The sequence below is a fragment of the Marmota flaviventris genome, chromosome 2 (genome assembly GCF_047511675.1).
Source record: "Marmota flaviventris isolate mMarFla1 chromosome 2, mMarFla1.hap1, whole genome shotgun sequence".
NCBI lineage: Eukaryota > Metazoa > Chordata > Mammalia > Rodentia > Sciuridae > Marmota > Marmota flaviventris.
Genome location: NC_092499.1, coordinates 80,513,363 through 80,535,688, shown reverse-complemented (window position 1 = coordinate 80,535,688; position 22,326 = coordinate 80,513,363). Strand labels below are relative to the sequence as shown.

Genomic DNA, 22,326 nt, shown 5'->3' with positions numbered 1-22,326 from the left:
AAATAAAAGTTTTTAAAAAAATATTTTGAGACAGTTTTTCACTAAATAGCCAATGTTTACCTGAAAATTTCTTGTCCGTTAAATTGCTGGGATTACAGGCAGGCAGGGGCCACCATAGTTGGCAAGATAGGTTTTTTGAGTTTGTGCAAACATATTGTTTTGCCAACTAATTTTACAATTTGTTTATGAATCTTTGTGTGTGTATTGTGCTGGGGATTGAGTCGAAGGTCTCTTACATGCTGGGCAAGTGCTTATCTATCACTGCACTACACCTCAGCCCTATCTATGAATCTTTTTTTTTCTTTTACCCTGGCCTCCAACTTACAATAGTCCTGCCTAAACCTCCTGAGTACCTGAGATTACAGGTATATACCACCATGCCCTGTCTATGTATCGTAACTGCAACAATTACTACTGTGGTTTTCTAATAGTGATCTTCTATTTCTGTTAAGCTTTCTACATTTATTAATTGAAATTCATCTACAAAGAACCTTATTACTCCTCCATCTATTTATTTATTCATCAATGAATTGTTGCTGCTTCTTGGTTAGTCTTCATATTGTTACCAACATTTGTAAGTTTTTGTGTGAACATTTCTCCATTATCTTAGTTATATAGGTAGGAGTGGAATTGGTAGTTTCACGATAACTCTGTTTAACTATTTGAAGGATGGCCTGTTTTTCAAAGCAGCGGCTCTACTTTATAGTCCCACCAGCAAGGTGTATGGGTTGTAATTTGTCTACATCTTTGCAAACATTTGTTATTGTTGGTCTAATTATGGTCATGCTGGTTGGTATAAAGTAGTATCTCACTGTAGTTTGATTTCTTTAATGCATAATGATACTAAGCATCTTTTTATGTGGTTATTTGGATTTTTCTTTGGCAAATGTCTGTTCAAATCCTTTGTTTTTAGTTGGGTTATCTTTTCACTATTGAATTTTAAGAGTTCTTTATACATTCTGGAAAACAGGCCTTTATCAGATGATTTGCAAATATTTTCTCTTCTTTTATAGGTTATTTTTTCACTTTCTTAATAGTGTCATTTGATGGGCCAAGTTTGAAATTTATTTTTTGTTTGCTTGTGCTATTGGTATTGTCTAAGAAACTGTCACTTAATCCAAGGTCATAAAGATTTTCCCCATGTTTTCTGAGAGTTAATTTTGATATATTTTTTTTTTCCTTTCATTTTTATCATTTTTCTATGTGTTTGTTATTTCTTTTTTTTTTTTAATCTTTTATTGTTGGTTGTTCAAAACATTACATAGTTCTTGATATATCATATTTCACACTTTGATTCAAGTGGGTTATGAGCTCCCATTTTTACCCCATATACAGATTGCAGAATCACATCAGTTACACATCCATTGATTTACATATTGCCATACTAGTGTCTGTTGTGTTCTGCTGCCTTTCCTATCCTCTACTATCCCCCCTCCCCTCCCCTCCCCTCCCCTCTTCTCTCTCTACCCCCTCTACTGTCATTCATTACTCCCCCTTGTATTATTTTTCCCTTTCCCCTCACTTCCTCTTGTATGTAATTTTGTATAACCCTGAGGGTCTCCTTCCATTTCCATGCAATTTCCCTTCTCTCTCCCTTTCCCTCCCACCTCTCATCCCTGTTTAATGTTAATCTTCTTCTTTCAACAAAGTTTTGCGCCAGGCCTGGTGGTGCATGCCTGTAATCCCAGCGACTCAGGAGGCTGAGGCAGGATTGTAAATTCAAGGCCAGCCTTAGCAGCTTAGTGAGACCCTGTCTTGAAATAAAAAATAAATAAAAAAAGGACTAGGCATGTGGCTCAGTGGTTAAGTGCCCCTAGGTTCAATGCCTGGTACCAAAACAGAAAACAAAAACTATTGCATTGAAATATTATAAAAATGTTTTATAGTATCCAGTATACAAGATTTGTGTTTTCTTCATTAAATCTATTCCTATGTATATTAAAATTTTGTTGTTGTTGTTTTGTGGAGCTGAGGATCAAACCAAGGCCTTGCTATGTTAGGCAAGCATACTACCAATAAGCTACATGCCTGGCCCCCATATTATTTTTTTGATGTTTAATGGAATTCTTAATTTTCTTTTCAGATTATTATTAGTATATAGAAATGTAAGTGATTTCATATGTTGATCTTGTCTCTTGTAGTGTTGTTGAACTTTGCTCTAATATTTTGTGTAAATTCTTGAGAAATTTCTATATATAAGGTCATGTATATTTCAGTTATAGTCTTACCTCCTTTTCAATCCGTATACCTTTAAAAAAATTTTTTTTCTTTGACTAACTACCATGGCTAGTACCTCCAGTAAAATGCTGAATGGAAGTGGTAAGAGTAGACATCCTAGTCTTATTCCTTTCTTTCACCATTAAGTACGATGTTTGTTAGCTGTGAGTTTCTCAAGAGATGTCCCTTTATCAGGCTGAGGGAACTCTCATTCCTAGTTTGTTTGATGTTCATGAAAAGATGTTGATTTTTTTTGATACCAAGGATGGAACCCAGGGGTGCTTAACCATCGAACTAAAAGTTCACTTCAGTTTTAGTAGTGGCATAATAGTTCGATGAATGGATATATTTAACTACTTCCTTAACTATGGATCTTTTCGTGTACATAAATGTTGCAGTAACATCATCTATACAAAACATCTGTTAAGTTTTAGAATAAAACTTAACATTTTGATCAATACTGGTAATCTAGTTTCTAAAAAGTTACAGGTTATTGACTTCATTTAAATCCTTATTAGAGAGTGAGGGTGTAATTCAAGGCTTTGGGTTCAATCTCTTGCACCAAAGAAATAAAAATAAAAAATCTTCATTATTATTTAAGATGTCTGTTGCATGTGTTTAAAAATTGTCAGAAAGTTCTTGGTCTGACCTGATTGTCAGGACTTCTTTGATGGAACAGTTTATGTAAACTCATCCTAATTCTCTCTTTTCTCCCCAAGATGTATGGCTTAGTGACAGTCCTCCCAGGGCTTCTCAAATATCTGGACGTCTGATATGGATTATGATGTTAAATGATAGGAGGCCTGTTCTGCAGTTGCTGAACAGAAAAAGGTAATCAAGAAGAAATGGATGGGAAAAAGAAGAACAATTCAACCTTTCGGACCTCTACTCTTCTTTCACTAATTCTAAACAAACTCCAGATTGCAGAAAAATTGAATTCAATAGAGAAAAGCATTTGCTCCCATTAGTGTCCTTCAGGGTAATAAGAACCTGAGTAATCTGCAACTAGCTGTGGGAGACACAGAGCAATGGGTATTTTCTACCCTGGAAATGAAGATATACTAATGTCAGGATAAGTGCTTAGAGGGGTCAAGTCCACAGAAGCCAGCAGTAGATTTATGCTCTTTTTATTTTATTACACAAAAGATCAAAAAGTTCAAAAGTACAATGTCACTTATTTTCTTGCCTAAAGGTTATTTATATCTTCTCTGGTTTACCTAATATCAACATTCACCATAGCTGCAGGAAATTAAATTGAACCTTTAAAAGGTATCGCATACGAACCTGGTTGGGGTTATAGACAATAAACTCATTGTAATTGAGGGTATAACCCTCTGGATTCACAATTCCTGTATCGCTTGGTGGTCCTAAGGGCACTGTACTCCCATTCCTGCCAAATGGAAGAAAATGTCAATATCAGCCTTGGTTCAGAAATTGGAATGCAGAAAATAGAGTCTTATTTGTTTATAAGAAGTCTTCTAGCCCTCTTGGCTTTGAATACTTACAGGGTGACAAAGTGGGCAGGACTGGGAGCCATCTTGCCCAGTCCTTTTGTGCTGTGTTTGTCCTGAAGTAATCCCTCTGCCTCAGGATTGGCTTCTAGTAGCTCATTACACTGACCTAGAGCTACCTGCAAAGCAAAAGATCTCTGAATACCTACATTCTACTAAGAATTAGGTGGCTCTTAAGCCAACCAGATAACCCCATTTGTATTTTTTTCCTTTACTCTAGTAAAGGAATCTAATGCAATGAAAATTTCAGTTGGTTCTCCTCAAGTCATCCCAGGTAAATATCTTTGTTCTTGGGTCAAACTTGTCACTAGAAAAACACAGGAATTAATAACAAACTAGACATCACAGATTTGTTCCTGCCTTACCTCTGATAAAAGTAGCAGTCCTGTGTTCTTTAGGCGAGAGGCAAAGCAGTAATTGGCACTCTTGGAAGACATGTCAGCAAAGTAGATTCCTTTTCCAAACTGAAATATATAAACAAAACCAAGGTCAGCTGCTTATTAACTCATTACGTAGAAGGATGGCTCATACCACTGACTGTTTTCCATTCTCTTAAACACAATACAGACCCTTCTCTATTACCCTTCACAATTCTGTTCCAGAGAGGATAGAAAGATTTGTAAATCTCTATTTTATGGAGAACAGGAAATCTATTTTTTGAAGTTTAAAGAAATAGGGATAAAGTAAGAGATAATAGGATTATCAGCGAGCTTTGGTTTAATTCTTAGGAAGGAGTACCACCTAAACCCAATCTAGAAAAACAAACAAAAATGGACTACTGTATCCTAGTATGCTTTTCCCCTTATGTTCCATTCCAGAGTTTAATTTCTACTTACCATGTAACCTGTGATGGGAGCCTCAGGTGGGGCAATTCGAAGCCCATGGCTCAGAATTCCTACCCAGTTACTTAGCCTGGAACCATGCCATAGCAGCATCCTAAGAAAAAGCCATTATTATACTCTGGAGCTCTTCTGTAAACATAGGTCATAAATGTAAAAAAAAGCCAAGAGCTGCCTCTGCCACCCCTTGAAGTTCCTTAACTGTTATTTCAGAAAAGGAAATGTCTTCTGAAGCCCAAAGCTGGACTCACCTGTTATGAAGGTCCTCTCTGAAGGCTTCTCTTTCACCTTCCTTCTCTACTTCAAAAACATCCAGCAAGGTCATGGTATAGTCATTGTGTGTGGGAGCATGGGTAGACTGTAGGTATTGGGAAATCACCTGTGGAAAAGTGGAAAATATGGCTGCTGTGGACTCTTGAAGAGACGGGGCTGAACTGAAGAACTGGTGGCTTCTGGTATAACTTGGCAGAACTTTTTGCTCCTAAATGGTCTATAAGGCAGTTAGAAAGAGCTCTAACTTCACAAATTCCTTGTAAAGAGAAATCCTGCCTTCTTTGACAGTTTGCTTTTTATCAGAAGTAGAGAATAATAGATGAGGGAAGGCTGGTCTTTGCAAATAAAACCATTTTTCTTACTTTGAACTCATAACTTTCATGGTCTAGAGGGTGCAAGGCACAGTGCAGGTTTCTGTAGTGTTGGTCCAATGGGTGTTCTGGGCTTTGCAGTTCTGTCTTCACCAGTTTAATGGCAATTTCAATGTCTCTCAAAGCCTAAGAAGAAGAGATATAGAATCAATGCGAGGAAACCTGGAATAAGAGATTTAATATTTCCCAATCCATATATACCTCACCTCTAGCAGCTGTATTTTGTCTGACAGTTCCTTCTCTGTCTGGATTAATGGAGGAGTGCGGAGTCTAAGGACAAAGAATCAATAATGAGCTATCTTATTTGTGGCTAAAAGGAACATGACTGAAAACAGCATGCTAAAAATCAATCCTTTACAAAACAGATCTTAGGAACTGGGATTTCCCACTTGAAAGAGACCTATAAAGAGGTCCAGATATATAAAGGAATATTAAATATATACTCTGAGTAGAATAAAGTAAACTACATAGATTTTCACATTTGGGACTGCAGTTGAATTTCTTTTTTATGGGATCCTTTTAAAAATAAGCTCTAGTCCGGCACAATGATACAGGCTTATAACTCCAGTGACTCAGGATGCTGAGGCAACATCAGTTTCAGCAATTTAGTGAGATCCTTTCTCAAACTAAAAAAAAAAAAAACACACACAAAAGATAAACATGTATTTTATGTATCTAGTATCATTTGAGTCACAGAAATGTTAGTGTAGTTATAGTCACCTTAAAGAAAAGGGGTGATATATCTTGATAGTATTTTACTTGGTTGGATAGCTAAACCCATTCTCTCTTGAGTTGGTAACTTCTGCTTGGTCAGAGATTATGGTTGTAGTCAGGCCAGGAGATTCCATCCCATATATATATATTTTTTACTTTTATTTTATTTATTTATTTTTTAATTTTTTATTTGTTTTAATTAGTTACACATGACAGTACAATGACCTTGATATATCATACATTTGAATCAGATGGGATATAATTTCTCATTATTCTGAGTGTACAGGTTGCAGAATCACAAAACTGATTAAATATGTGATCTATAAATCATTTTGACACTATTTAAGATGATAATTTCCTTAGGAATAAAAGATTAAAGGATTATAGCTACTGCTGATTTGATTCAGGGAGTATGGATAGGGAGAAGAACGAAGTAAATGAATAGCACAGTCCTTACCCAAAGTCATGTGGGATCCTGGTATAGAATTCATTGCATGCTTCCAGGAGAGCTCGTCCACACCCGCCAGCCCGAATACAATCCTCAATCTTTTTGAGAGACTGGTAACCTGCCTTGATTTGTGCTACTGTCAGCTTCCCTGTAGGCCCAATCACAGACAAGACTCTGAATTAGGTCTCATTCTGTAAACAATACTTACATCCGTGCCCAGCAAAGGTTCTCACCTTTCAACTTTGAAAACAGTTCCTCCCCTCACCTCACAACCTTTTATCTCAAATTTTGTTTTCTCCATTCAGTACTATCAGCAAGCTTTAAATCATCATAGTAATGAAATATTCCATTAAAGAAGCTAGGATGGGGCTGGGGTTGTAGCTCAGTGGTAGAGTGCTTGCCTCGCATGCGGGAGGCCCTGGGTTCAGTCCCGAGCACCATATAAAAAATAAACAAATAAAAATAAAGATATTGTGTCCATCTACAACAAAAACAACAACAACAAAAGAAGCTAAGATGTATGAAGAGTGAATGTATGACAGAATGTGAAATCCTACCAAGCGGGGCTTTCTTTGTATCATACTTCATTTCAATCATCATCTCTTCCATGGTCTGGACATTACAGATCAACTTTACCAGCTCCTGTACTCGAAGATCTAGCTGTGACTTTGGCTTCAAGGGGGCTTTAATAGATTTCTCTTGTTTTGTTTCATCTTCATCCTACAGAAAAACAAACAAAGTCCACAAAATTTGAAAGGCTCTATTGTAAGACCCTGAAAGAGGTGTTCTACAGAGTGATCTTCAATCAGTCTCTGCTTTAACACAGGAACATTCCATTCTTAACCCAACTGGAATACCCACTGTAGTTAGTTACCTGCTAACTGCCATAGCCTCCCACAGTTAATAAGGCCCTCTTGATGGTCATTAAGCATATAAAGATATTACTGTATCTTAAATCTTCTGATTTTTTTTTTCCCCCTGGGGATTGAACCCAAGGCCTCATGCCTGCTAGGCAAGCACTCTATCACTGAATATGTCCAATCCTTTTTTGAGATAGGATCGTGCTAACCTGCTCAGGCTGGTCTCAACTATCCCTAGCTCCTGCCTCAGCATCCAGAGGAGCTGGTATTATACGTGTGTGTGCCACAAGGCCTGGCTTTCTAAAATTTCTGTTTTTCATATATGTGATAGTTTTCAGTTTTCTACTGCATCTCAGTTTGTGAATTTCTTTACAATGGTACAGAACTGAAAATGAAGACAATTTTAAATGTAGTTCTTTCAGTTTGGTTATATATTACTGCTTTCTTGGTCCATAACATTAGAATTCTGGAAACAGGGCTTCAGATTTTTAAATAATTTTAGTAAATAATAGAGCAAAGATTTTAAAAGGCACATTCTAGCCTCACTCTTTCTGCCCCTTTGAGATTATAGAGACAAGTGACAGTTACCCCTGAGGTGGGAAACAGCAATGACTCACGATATTCTGGCCTGATTGGTCTTGGACTTATATAAATCTTCCTATTAGACTTTACCCTGAGTAAGAGGAGACAGCTTTCCCCCCAAAGTAGTCAGCATTTACCTGAGTACTGGTGGAATAGTCCATCTGTAGCATATCATATTTTCCAGGCACCTTCTCAAACTTCTCACGATCCTCCCAATTATTTTTGGTTTTGTCAAGGAATCTGTAGAGTGCAAGGTGGTAAGAAGATCTTACAAATAAAAGTTTAGGAATGGATTTACAACTACTTCCTTAGGCAAAAGTCTCCAAAAATTTATTAACCCTCTCCCTCAGCTCCTTTACATCTCAGCTTTCCAAAAATATGAATCAAAGAGAAAAAAAACTCTGGAACAAAGGACTTAAATAAAACGAAACAAAATAAGTGGTGGTAGGGGTGAGGAGAGAATCCCTAGGCATCCCAAAGGTCCCCAAACACCACAGAAACCATGAGATTTAAAGCAAAAGATATCTATTCAATACCAATGAAACATATTCCCAGAGAATCCTAAAAGTTCTACTTTCATATCATAGGGAAAGTTCTCAAAATTCTCGCTTGATTTTCTCCACCCAAATGATGATCTCTACTTTCCCCAAATTTCTTTTGTTTATTGTCAATTTAATATATTAGATTCTTCTAGTTTTAGTTAATTTCAAGGCTCTACATTAATTTAGTCACTAAGAATGCAATTTAATCTTCTAATCACAGATTGTTAAAGTGGGAAAAAATTCACATTCAGGCCAAATCACATTCATTATAAAATTTTTTTTGAAGAAGATCAGTCTAAGAAGGGTATTTTTTGTACTCATTTTCTTCTACTCACTTTTTCTGAAAGATTTCCTTGGCCTTCTGGAGGTTGCTTGAACAAGCCACCAAACTGTGCTGCCCAGTTTTCCCAACTGCAAAGTAAATGGCACATATAATAATATGTTTTGTTCTGTACTCCAAGAAGAGTTTCCTAACAATAACAAACCAGTTATCAGACTTCTCTGTTTATTATCTGGCAAATGAGCAGGAAAAGAAGAGAAAGATGAAAGCACTAGGGAACTGATTGTGTTGACACAAGTTACCTGCTAACTACCATAGCCTATGAGCAGTACTAGCTGTCTAATCACAGGAGAGTTTTCAGCCTCACAGAATGCTTATTCTATCCAATGGGAACTTCCTCATAAAGATGCCAGCCATTATCCAACTTCAAGAAGCCTAACTTGATTCCTAAGCCTCTTCCAAACTTCAGACCCTCTACTTTTCCAATTTAAACCCAGCTACTCACTATATGGCCTCTGGCTTTCTGAATGACAATGCATAAAATCTATAATAAAGGTCATTACCTCGGCCCCATCTCATCCAAACACTGAAGTTTCTCTGGGCATCATCTTCTAACAACTGAATAAGATAGTACTTGTTGTTGTTGAACTGAAGATTGGTCTATGATGAGTGAGAGAATAGTGAACATAAAAAAAGAAAGTTTTTCAAATGTAAGTCACATTAACTAATGATTCTTGGTCACAGGTGCTAGTAATTTCCATAAAGAAAAGGACAGCATGGGGCAAAAAAATTAGATTCCTGTAAGAATAAGGATATAAAGAAAGAATAAGGTTTATATATTAAACTTTGGATTTTCAGCGATTAAAGTGGGGGTCTGGAAGCTTCCTAAAACCCTCCACCTAACCTCAGTATCTTACATTATTGACTGCTCCTGCTTCAGTTGACCTATGAACAGTACTGTGTTTTCCAAATCCTAATCCATTCCTTATAATTATTTCCCAAATGAAAACATTTTCTTTTCTTTTTTCCTTTTTTTTGGTATTGGGGATTGAACTTAGGAAAACTTAACCACTGAGCTATAACCCCAGTCCTTTCTACTTTTTATTTTGAGACAAGGTCTCACTAAGTTGCTCAGAGCCTCAATAAGTTGCTAAGACTTGTCTCAAACTTCCGATTCTCCTGCATCACCCTCCTAAGTCTCTGGGATTACAAATGTGCACCACTGTACCTAGCCCAAATGAAAACAATTTTGATGCTCCATAGGTGTACAATCACTATGCTTGTTTGTTTAGATTACTTCTTACTCTGATAGTTCTTAGAGCTTTGGTTTGTCAGGGGCAGAAATTTGACAGTGAACCTCAGAGTAGGACAATGTTGCAAGGGGACAAAGGATATCCACTGTCACATCTGTCTTATTCCTAACCTGATTTGCCTTGGAGACATTTAAAGAGAATATGAGTAGTATCTAAAAAGAGGTATTTGTAAGTTAACTCACTAAGAGTGAAGAGTGGTCTGTGATAAGGCACAGCAGCCAGTACTCGAAGACTGAACCCTGGTTATCAAGACACTGCCCTTGCCTATCTCTACCTCCTGCCTGCTGACATAAAATCTTGAGAGCAGAAAGGGATATTAAGATATTTTCTGTTTGTTCATAATACTTAAGATGGAAGAAACAGTATCAAAGGTATACTAGTCAGCTGCTAAATATTTATGTTGAATCAATAAATTCAAACATGAAGTGATAACTAGGAAATATAGTAACCAAGCAAATATATCATCTATTCAAAACCACAAAAATGAGTAAATAGAAAAGTTTAATTAAAAATAAAAAATAATAAATTTAACTACAAACAAATTTACATCTTCAATATAGGCCAAAGTGTATATACCACAAGGAAAATCAAAAGGCAAATGACAAACTTGGAAAACATGAGCAATTTATATTACAAATAAAAAACTATTCTCCACATATGTACAAGTATTCCCTAAAGCCAGTTAAAAAACAAAATGAAACAAAAACCCAACCAACAACTCAGTAGATAACACACGAGAAAATATGAAGAGAGTTTATAGGTTCAATAAAAGATCTAAAGTTTGCAAAACAATCTCATAGAGGACTTCACTCTCTGGCAGAGTGTGTTAGGGCTGAGTACTCAGGAATCTAACCACAAGTAGCTAAAAGAAGGGACTTCAGAATTAAAGATCTGGGTATTGGGATGCTATCATTAATAATTATCAAGAAGAAATTCTCATAAATAGAATGGATGTTCTTACTTGATTTAGCATGACATCATAGACATCATTTCCTTCACAATACACATGAGCCTAGAGAGATGAAAAAAAAAAAATGACATTGGTATATTCTCAGCTCTGAGATCCAAAGTGAGGCTCTAAATTTTCTTATGCCTCAAGGTTCATTCCCCAGTATCATCACCATATATCTTTCAGGGAAAGAAACGCAAATGCATTTTCTATACATTGCCTGTCATTTCTATAATGAAAACATGCTGTCTTTTTCTAATTACAGAAACACAAAAGATTACAACTCAAAAGAAACGGCTCCAAAAGCAGCCTTTCTTCTATATTTTTCAAATCCTTTTCTATTCAACATTCACCCATGCCATTCCAGGGAAGTGTCTCATTAGACCAAGACAGTTTGACTTTAATAATCATAGCATTTCCTGATTCCAAGAGAATAAAGTATAGAAGGGTGATGGTGACCCAAAAGGTAACCATGATAACATCTTAAATATTAATCCCAAACCTTACTATTCCTCTCATCCTTGGAGAAAATAAATCATTAGTGAAATTTTAGAGATAGTTTCTAAAAATGAATATTGGCAACATCCCAAACAGGAATCCTAATAACAAAAGAACATTGCTCTCAAGACAAATTATGGAATGACCGTTCCAAGTCTCTCACCTTTCCCACCTTGGCTGTACACTCTGGGTCCACAGGGGCTTTCCCCTTTAACAACAAGGCTTTCACGGTTTCTGAGGAAAGAGAAACATGTACTACCATTACTTATATGGGAATCAACAGTAGCTGTCATGATTAGAAATCAATTATAACTAATTTGCCATTTACAAGTAATCCTGGTCTTCTGCCTAGGTCTCAATCCACCTCAAATACAAGAAAATGAAGAATCAACAAAGTAGATTAATAATGTGGTATGCTCAAAGGATAGAGAAATCAATTATACTGTCAAGGAAGGAAGAAATGAATTGAAAGAACAATATATTACCCTCGCCCCTCCCATAGACTATCTAGCTGGCACATGTCCTCCTTGGCCCACTACCTTGCCTGTCTTCTGTCCTGTTCTTAGCTTCTTCTCCAGCTGCATGATCCTTTTTCACTCCTTTTCTCTCACATGTTCGAGCTTTCTTGACAAGAGGAGAGTCTTCTGTTGTTGAGTTGCCATTGTTAACTTTCTTGGTTTCATTTGATGCTAAAAAAGTCAAGAGCAAGAACAATGAGAAAATAAGGAGGAATGAATACACAGTGAAGATCCTTTGTCCAAAAAAGTTAAAAAAAAATTAATATGATTTGGGCCAGCTGTAGTAGTGCCTGCCTATAATCCCACTGATTCCAGGCAGGAGGATCAAAAGTTTCAGGCCAGTCTCAACACTTAGTGAAATGCTCAACAATTTGTGACACTGTCTCAAAATAAAAAAAATAAAGGCCTGGGACTGTGGCTCAGCGGTAGTGCACTCGCTTGGCATGTGTGGGGGGACTGGGTTCGATTCTCAGCACCATGTATAAATAAATAAAATAAAGATCTATCAACAACTAAGAAAAAAATTAAAAATAAAAAGGACTGGGAATGTAGCTCAGAGGTAAAGTGCTCCTGGGTTCAAACCCCAATAGCAAGAAAAAAATTTTTATAAGAGATGGTTTGGAAACTTACAAAGAAACAATAACAACTGCTACACCATCATTCTTAAAAAGGTCTTATCTTTGCTAAATTGCTATTGTAACCAAATAACATAAAATAAAGTGGAATCACAGGGCTCTTCTAAATTCATTGCTGGAGGCACGAGTGTCCAAGCTTGCTTTAATCTTATGCCCTAAAGCACTTCCCTGAAAATACCTACTCTTAAACCAGAAAACAGTATCTAATTTATAGAAAGGACCATTACATGAAGAGCTATATCTCAACAATTCTTGGAGTTTCACTCTGAAAACTGTGACACTTCTTACCATAATAAATATCGAATCAAGATTTAATTGAAGCACTTATTCTTAGTGATTCATGAAATAATGCTGCACCTCACAATATTTTAATTGTATGGCTTTCGGTTTTAACAGTACTGGCACTACATTAGCTGTTAGGTCCGCAAGCTTTTGGACTTAAGAGCTGTAATATGAAAACAACAATTTAAAAAGGTTAGGACTAAAACTAGTTTTGGGAGTCAATTGCTGTTCATGGGGAAGAGGAATAGTGAAGAATCAGGGCAACACGTTCCCTTTCCAACTGCAGGGACTCAAGCATTCCACGCCCTAGGACAAAGCACCCGCGCCCCAGACAACGCGCCCCGAACCTCGCCGTCGCCGGCCGCTAGTACCCCGTCGCCGAGCCATGGAGGTTAGACACTGACGTCATCAGCCAGCTCCCAGGAATCGCAGGGTCTCTGTCACAGTTCCGCTCCACGCAGCGCGCCGGCGCGAAGACGACCAGGCGCGCGCGGGAAGACACTCTCTGCTATATTTGCATATCGCTGTGTGTTGTGGGTAGTTACCATGACCGAGAAATGGCTGTACACATGGGAGCCTTATAAACTCTGCTTGTGATGAGTTCCTTTCACAGGGCGGAGGGAAGCTCATCAGTGGGGCTACGAACTGAGTGCGTTGCGTCACTCTACCCCATGTCCCTTGGGAAGGTCTGAGACTAGGGCCAAATAGCGGCCCTAACAGGGCCCTCCCTGAACCGCGGGGAGGTGAGTTCCCAGAGAACAGGGCTCCGCGCGAGGGCAGACTGGGCAGGAGATGCCGTGGACTCCGCCCTCGGGGTGGGGCCCGGCGGATGCCTCCTTAGCCGGAGCTTGGAACAGACTCACGGCCAGCGAAGTGAGTTCAATGGCTGAGGTGAGGTACCCCCCAAGCGGGGACCTCATAACCCAATTCAGACTACTCTCCCCCGCCCTTTTTTAAAGAGGGGGAAAAATGTGTGTAACTTTTTGGTCACGGGTTCCCAAACGGAATAAAAGGTCTGTCTGCATGGTTTTTTCCAGACTTCATCTGAGTCAAACGCAGTGGGGAGCCAGGACGTTAGGCAATTCTGATTTGGACACTGAAATATAGAAACATAGTTTTATGCTAAAATGGCCCCCAGTAAGAAGAAATGAGAACTTCATATATATAAACATACACACATACATTCAGGAATGCTAGATAAAATTTTAGCAAGTCAAATTCAACAGTATAGGGGCTGGGGATGTGGCTCAAGCGGTAACGTGCTTGCCTGGCATACGCAGGGCGCTGGGTTCAATCCTCAGTCCCACATAAAATAAAAATAAAGATGTTGTGTCTGCCGAAAAATGAACAATAAATATTAAAAAAAAATTCAACAGTATATTAAAATAATGTAACTCAAGTGCATTTTACTCCAGGACAAAAAGATGGTTCACAATGAGGCAGTTCATTCTTTCAACAAATATTTATTGGACACCTTGGTGGATTCTTGGGATAAAAAAGCCTAGCCAAAAGAGACATAGTTCATGTCTTCATAGAACTTGTAGTTGATACCGATATTAATCAAGTAATTGCACAAGCAAATGTGAAAGTATAACTGCAACATGTACAGAACTAAGGGAAATACTAATGGGGAGCAGACTGGGGAACTCGTCATTAAGGAAACGACATGAGTTGAATTGTACGAAAAGAATCATTAAGGGAGGAGGGGAGAGACCTGTGGCTAGAGAAATGAGAACCACGGAAAAAAGTGCTTCTCATTTAGTAAGACTCTGGAGTGAAACTGGAGAGGAAGTCAGTGCCCACAGCAAGCCAGGCTTTCCCTATCAAAGCCAGAAAGTTGATGCCTTGGTTTAGTGTGTGTGTGTGTGTGTGTGTGTGTGTGTGTGTGTATTAACAAATGGACTAAATGCTAATATTAAAAAATAAAACAAAACATGAAAACTCTTAAACAGAAAATGGACATATCTTTTAAACCTTGAGATCGGTAATGGCTTCTTAAGACATAAGTCATTGAATATAAGACAAAATATTGGTGAATTTGATTATTGATATTAAGAATTATTGATATTGTTGGGCATGGTGGCAAGCTCCTATAAACTCAAGGATTTGGGAGCTTGAGGCAGGAGGATAACATAACCAGCCTCAGCAATTTATTGAGGCCCTAAGCAATTTAGCAAGACCCTGTCTCAAAAAAAAAAAAAAAAAAAAAAAAAAGTTGGGAAGGTAGCTCAGTGGTAAAGCATCCCTGGGCTCAATCCCAAATACTAAAAATAAACAAACAAATAAATAAAATCTAGACATTTGATTATATTAAGAATTTTGGGGGGCTGGGGTTGTGGCTCAGCAGTATAACGCTCACCTCTCATGTGCAAGGCCCTGGGTTCGATCCTCAGCACCACATAAAAATAGATAAATAAAATAATTATAAATAAATAAATAAAGTTGTAGTTGTGTTCAACTACAACTAAAAAATAAATTAAAAAAAAGAATTTTTGCTCATCAAAAGATGTAAATTTTGTTCTGGTTCAGTGGTGTACACCTATAATACTAGCTACTTAGGAGGTTGTGGCAGGAAGAGCCCAAATTTGCTGCCAGATTGGGCAATTTAGTAAGACTCTGCCTCAAAATAAAATTTGAAAAGGTCTTGTTGCTAAGTGGTGGGTGCTTGCTTAGCTTGGGCGAGGCCCTTACCATTGTGTGTGGTGTTGGGGAGAATTTAAAGTTCAGGAAGAAAAAAAAATTCTAATTATTTGTATGTGGTCTTATTATGATTATTAAAAAAAACCCAGAAGAGACTACAGGGTAGTTTCAATATGAAAGCTTAATAGGAAACTTAATATGAAAGCTCAGCAAGGCTGATAAAAAACAACATGTAAAAATAAACTGTATATTTATAAAAGAACTTGAAGCAACTAGAAACAAAATTTCAAAAAAGCTACCATTTATGGAAACATCAAAGCATATCAAATACTTGAAAATAAATCTGAAAAAATTTAGTTACTGAATATATATACTGGATTGGGTTGGTTAACTTGGTTCCATAGCAGGTCAAAAGCACCTGACAATTATGATCCAAATAAAGTAGAGAACATATAAAAGGCGATAATTTAAAAATATGAAAAAATGTAATAAATATTGAGAATAGCTAGTAGAATTTTCTTTGTGTAGTAGACCCTGAGCTTCAACATTCATAATCTCATTTAATGTTCATAATGAAAATAGAATATATTTAATCCTTAATATGATATGAGCTTTACATATATATTTTTTACAATTATGCCTGTGGGGCAGGTTGCTCTCTCCATTTTACAGCTGAGGAAATCAAACTGATATGGATAATTTCCTTAAACTCTGTAGCTTTGTTACCTTTTCTGTAAATAGTTGTAACAAAAGTGTTAATGTGGAGATTAAATAAAGTAACTAATATGAAGTGCTTATTACCATTTCCAGTTTAAAGCAAATATTTGATAAATGAAATAATTTTGACTCTTTGAATTACAATTAAATGAATAAATTATGAATCAACAAACTAGCATTTGATGCTGAATATTGGAATATTTGGGACTTTCAAACTGAAGTGGATTGAAATGGATAGTAATTTCTAGCTGGTTAGGATGAAATTATTAAAAAGGAAGAATTACTATGAGTTAGAATTGCATCTTTTCCTTTTATAATTCAACATAAAATATAATCTTCATACTTCTAATATACGCACATATTTATATATATTCTGTAGTATTTGTTAAGAATTATGATGAAAGTTGTGCCGGTGAGTCCTCTAATTATGGCTTAAGAGGCAGTCCTAATAGAAGAAGGACGTACAGTTTAACTGGAGGGGACTGTGAACAGTCAAAACAACCTCTTAATCAATTATGACCTTAGGGATTTATAACCCATACACTCATCGCATACACACATCACCCTCTGATTGTTTATAGTCTACTTGGGGAGATAAATCTAAGGAGAAATTATGTAATAACAATAATAATAGCTAATATTGTTGAGTCCCTTGCAGCAAGCATTGTACTGGGTACACTATATGAGTTATTTAACATATTCCTCAAAATGATCCTGGAAGGAAGATGTCATTCTCTTTTTATAGTTGGGGAAACTGAAGCTTAGATGTGTGCAAGTAAATGACCAAAGCTTGGAATCAAAATCAGCTAAGTTTAAAGCCTAAACAATTAGCCACCCATCTTTTGCACTGAGGCTGTTAGCTTAAAGGTAAACCTGCAAATAACTTTTAACTGGATTGATGAAGACTGTTTATACTGGGACCTGTTATCTTGTGTAAATTAACCATGATGAGATTGCAAAGGATAGGAAGTTATAAGGGTATTATAATTAGGATGTATTATAGTTAGAATGCAATGGGCCCATCTAAATAAGAAGATGTATGAATAGCTCAAAACAGCCTGTTTTGCTTGTGCTAAGTACATTAATCCAGAAGGGCACAGGGTTTAAGAAGTTCAATTTAAAAACAGGTGCAGGAAGCATCAGTGGTCTATAGAGACAAGTGGGTGAAGGAGGGGTTGCATCTTGTCAGTACCTTTTAAGGTAAAGGAGGAGGGAATCCTCCTTGAACTCATTAGCCAATCAGGTTCGGAGGCCACTTCACAAGCCCACTTCCTGTCTCTCCCTCTCCGTTTTGGTGGGCTGGTGAGTATGCACTGAATTTTGCTCTCTAGTTGTTTTGGATTTCTCTTTATTTGAGCCATATAACCAGGTGGCAGGCCTTTATTCCAAGCCAGCACTAGAGTGTGGGTGAGTTGCAAGGCGATTCATTTCGTCTATAGGGAGGTTGGGGGAAGGCAGTGAAAGGCTCTGCCTGGCTTGTTTCCACGTGGGCCTCTGCAGTACTGGGCTTTCCTGCCTTCCTCAAGACTGGTGACTCAGAAACAATAGATTCTTTTTCATGTGCAGAGTGCATGTATTCTTTGAAAATGTCTACCTTCATTTTGCTTGCAGGGAAGATACCGTTATTATCCCAATGCTGTTTTGTTTTATAGTTCCCTGGGTGAGGGGAGATTTTTGAGAGGTGTTCAGCTCAGTACATTTTAATTCTCTGGTGACTATCTGTAGGGCCCATGCTCTTAACTGGGTCTATGGACATTTCTGTGGATAGTGACTTTACCCTGATCTGTGCTCAGAACATTACTGCTTTCTTGATGAGACCAGGCAGCAAACTCTTAAGGCAAATGATATTAGTGAGCCTAGTGAGCTCCTAGGACACATACTGTGCTGTGCTCCCAAAAGTTTAAGGTATGTTGAAAAAGGGACCCCAGTTTACTGCAAACCTATATTCAAATTCTAGTGCCACAGTTTACTGGTCCAGTGACCTTGGAAGAGCCATGGAGCCCTCTGGGCTCACCTTGGGAAGATCAAATAAAAATATGTGAAAGCCAGGACCTAGTTGGTGCACAATAAATATTAAGCATCTTCTAGAAGTAAACAATATATATTTGCAATAAATATTTTGAATATCTTTTTTCTTGTAAAAAGTTTTGTCTAGTGACCTTGAGTGTAACTTCACCATATTCCTATTTTTCTCTGATATATATATTAGTTTGGATATAATGTATGTGTTGGTTATTCTTATAGGTAGAAAATGAGAAAAAGACATTCTAAACTAGCTAATTGAATATAACAATAGGTGTTTATAGTCCTTCCATAAGCCTAATAATTCTCAAGCCTTGTTGTTAATTTTAGTTTTTGAATAGGTATAACAATAGGATCAAATATGTACCATGGAAAGTCTCTCATTTTTGTCCTAAGCCACTCATTTCCCTTCCTCAGTAACAGTATTAACAGTTACTTGTGTATTCTTCTTAAGATATATTATGTACATATAAGTAAATTTGTGTACTTATCTTTCCCTTCTCCTGTACATATACCATGTATCTTTTTCTACTTAATAACTGTATATGTATAAAGAGCATCCACATCCTTTATAATTGTCACATAATTATTCTCTTAACCTCATGTTCCCACCTTCCTCATCTGTCTGTTCCCTAAAACATACCATTTTTTTTTTTTTTAGCCTTTATTGGTGGACATTTAAGCTTATGATCTTGATATTCCCACCAAATGAATTAGCTTGTATATATGTCATTTGTCACTGTGACACTTTGGATTTTGCTATATAGTTCTTCTTTAAAAGGACTCTAGATATTTAGCAGGCTTCCTGTTATGTATATTTAATTTGTATACATAGTGTTGATTAGAATCCAATCAACATCCTAAATATCTTGACTAGCAGTAAAGGATTTTCTGCCAGAGGCAAAATAATGTTTATGGTCTTTATATGAATATATCTGTCTACTTTGGCATGGGTAGGGGATGGTTTATCTTGTTCTGAGCACATATTTAATATTGGAAAGAAATGACAGGCATGACCTAGAAAAACCATGTGCTCCTTGTATTCACAAGGGCAGAAGGGGCATGTTTTTAGTGTTTGCTGAGAAAAATGTGTCCTGGATAGCTCCCTGAAATTATGGTGTTGATTAAGCTCATATTTTAGCATTAGGTTAGGAAGAGCTGAATGTTTTTTAGAATGTAAGCCTACAAAATAAGACCTTTGAAAATTTCTCTAAAGCTGTTTATTTTAAATCTTAAAAAACTTACTGTATCTTGTGAGACATCTAGTTTTTTCAGCTAGGAGGTTTTGCTAGTTGGGAAAAAAAAGATTCTCCCTAATGGAAGCTTCTTTTTGTTGTTAAGAAGGACCTTTACATAGAATACTTTGGGGTCTCGATTATTGAGTAGGGAAGGAGAGGAATAAGAAAGCAAGCTTGTGCCTTTTTTTTCATAGAAGACAGTATCTTGGAGTTAATAGTGTCCTATGAATGACCTTTCTGGCTTCAGAGTTATTTTGAAAAATGTGAAGTCTGTACACAGACTATCTGCATTTCTAGTCACTAGCTTGTTGTGCTTCAGTAAATTAATAGAAACAACATATTAAACACTTAATTCCATCCCAGCTTCTCTGTTAAGTATATTTATTACCTTACTTAATCTTTAAAGAAGTTCTAAGAGGTAGGTGGAATTTGTTTTCATTTTACAGAGGGAGCAGTTATAGTTGAGGTTTAGAGAACTTGCCCAAGGTCACAGCAAATACCTGTTAGAACCAAGATTCAAATCCATATCTATCTTCAAAATTTGTTATCGGAACATAAATTAGTGCAGCCATTATGGAAAACTGGATGAAAGTTTCTTGAAAAATTATATGATCTACCAATGCCACTTCTGGGTGTGTATCCACAGGAAATAATATCAGTATGTGGTAGAGGTGTCTTTATTCACATGTTTATTGCAACTTGATTAACAAAGGCCAAGATATAAAATCAACCTAAGTTTCCATTAACAGACGAATGGCAAAAGAAAATGTGGTAAATACAGTGGAATACTTACTACTCAGTCTCAAAACAGAAGGAAATTCTGTGATTGGTGATAACATGGATGACCCTGGCGAACATTTTGCTAAGTGAAATAAGCTAAGCATGGAAAGACAGTACTGCATGATCTACCTTATTTGTGGAATCTTAAGAGAGCTAAACTTGTAGAATCGGAGAGTAGAATGGTGGTTGCCAGTTACTGGGAGTGGGGAGGGATGGATTTGGGAAGATATGATCAAAGAGTACAAAGTTTTAGTTAGTGGGGAAGACTAGATTATGGAGATCTACAGGATAGCCTGGTGACTACAGTCAAGGATATATTTTGTAAATTTGGAAATTAAGTGTTCTTAACACATATACACACATATGATAAGTGAAGTGATAGATATCTTATGTATACTTATATCAAAACATATTGTACACCATGAGTATATATAATTTTGTCAATAAAAATTATTGACCAAAAATTGAGGAAAGGATAAAATCCCCCGCCCCCCCATCTTAACACTAATTTTCCTGCCATTGATTTCCTTTGTGTTTTTTTTCTTTGTTGTTGTTGTTGTTTATTTATTTATTTATTTTGCCAATGGGGATCCAACCTAGGGCCTCTCATATACTAGACAGGCATTTTATCACCTAGCTACATCCCCAGCCCTGCTATTTAGAATCTAAAGCATGTGTATTTCTACAATAGAGATGACACAGTGTACTTGGAAAATGAGGTAATTATGGAAAGTGATTTGTAAATTGTAAGATGGGCAAAATATTATAAAATAGATGAAGTAGCAAGTTAATAGAGTAGGGAAGGTCTTATTGCCTCTTGCATCCTGACTTTAAGTTGTTCTTTACTGCTGTCTTGACCAAAGTTCTCAGACACTATATTTTAATTTTATTTATTTTATCAGCCTTGTGACTGGGACTGAGTAAAACAGTGGGATAAACTTGGGATGAGCTGTTTCTGACTTCACTGATTTTATTTCATATATGCTTGGAGTGGATTTTTCTTACACTTAGAGATTAAAACAATATGTATTCTGGAGCCAAAACAGCTGGCAGTGAGCAGGAAATAAAAAACCTGGAGTCTTTCTGATAGCAGTGCCTTATGGAACTATCTCCAAAGAAAACTGCCATATGATCAGTTAGAATTTATTTCCTGTTTTCCTTTTATTTCAGGTTGAAGATGAAATCTACTGAAGAGGTCTTTAGTACCTTGTGTGCCATCCCAGAAGTGGCCCCTGAAAGTCTTCGTAATATCTATATTTTCCCTAAAAATCAAGCGAGCTTGGATTTGGACATTCCTAATAGAAAGGGTTAAAGGCTGATTGAGGCAGGTACTTGACTTTTGACCAAGATATGCTGCCTTAATTACAATCTCTGCACTATACATGTATCTTTTATTTAAAAAGACCAAAGGTGGTTAGAGTTACTATTGATTCTCATAATGCTAGGTTCTTAGTGAGGACTGAGTGAATTGGAGTGGAAATGAGCAAAATTGGGTGGTAATACAATTTTAATATGGAGCATCTATGTAAAGCATATGTGACACTTTGGTTTTACTGAAGGTCATTACCCTTTTATAATGTTTTTCCTCTCAAGGTCTGGTTTTGTTTCTTTTCTTTTTTTTTGTAATGCCCTTCCCTTTGCTGAGTGCTTGCCCTGCTAATGGGTCTGGTTTCTCTGTCTACGTGTGGCTTTAGGTCACTCTCTGAAGTTGGGTTTAGGGTGACCTGGGCCAGAATCACAGTTTTGGGGACAGACAGTGCTGGTGGTTCTGCTTTTACATGTGCCCATTTATTGGCAGATACATTGCCCTTTGTAAAACAAACAAAAAAAGTATCATCTGTGGATTTAATATTATCAGTTTGTAGTTTGTATCAAGCTTTTATTAAGCACTTGTTTATACATTTAAAATATACTTTTTTTGGTCATGAAAGCAGTACTTTGAAGCACTTACTGCCCACAATCAACAAAATGAGTGGGTCATTGTTTATTTATGGAGTATTTATAAAATACTTATAATACTTATAAAATATTTTATAAAATAAATATTTATATTTATAAAATATTTATATTATATTTATAAAATAAATATAAAATATT

General features: G+C 36.7%; 2 protein-coding genes across 4 annotated transcripts in view; one reads left to right on the top strand and one right to left on the bottom strand.

Moving 5' to 3' along the window:
- Nucleotides 1–3,328: 3,328 nt before the first annotated feature.
- On the bottom strand, nucleotides 3,329–13,297 carry Parp2 (poly(ADP-ribose) polymerase 2). The gene is made up of 16 exons (XM_027929527.2): nucleotides 13,180–13,297; nucleotides 11,937–12,086; nucleotides 11,561–11,631; nucleotides 10,912–10,962; nucleotides 9,201–9,297; nucleotides 8,693–8,768; nucleotides 7,953–8,055; nucleotides 6,931–7,093; nucleotides 6,383–6,521; nucleotides 5,418–5,481; nucleotides 5,203–5,337; nucleotides 4,819–4,946; nucleotides 4,565–4,664; nucleotides 4,094–4,192; nucleotides 3,723–3,847; nucleotides 3,329–3,607 (listed from the first exon to the last, which is right to left on the bottom strand). The coding sequence occupies exons 1-16, from the start codon at nucleotides 13,217–13,219 to the stop codon at nucleotides 3,448–3,450; spliced, it is 1,701 nt and encodes a 566-aa protein (XP_027785328.1). The 5' UTR covers nucleotides 13,220–13,297; the 3' UTR covers nucleotides 3,329–3,447.
- A 4,169-nt stretch (nucleotides 13,298–17,466) lies between these two features.
- Ccnb1ip1 (cyclin B1 interacting protein 1) overlaps nucleotides 17,467–22,326 on the top strand; it is a 29,185-nt gene continuing 24,325 nt past the window's right edge. The window contains exons 1-2 of one of the 3 annotated variants that reach the window (XM_071607299.1): nucleotides 17,467–17,491; nucleotides 21,400–21,553. The gene's annotated coding sequence lies outside the window, so the exon portion shown is untranslated. Of the gene's footprint in view, nucleotides 17,492–17,571; nucleotides 17,597–21,399; nucleotides 21,558–22,326 lie in introns of those variants that run through there. The other 2 variants (XM_027929576.2, XM_027929577.2) reach the window with 2 other exon arrangements.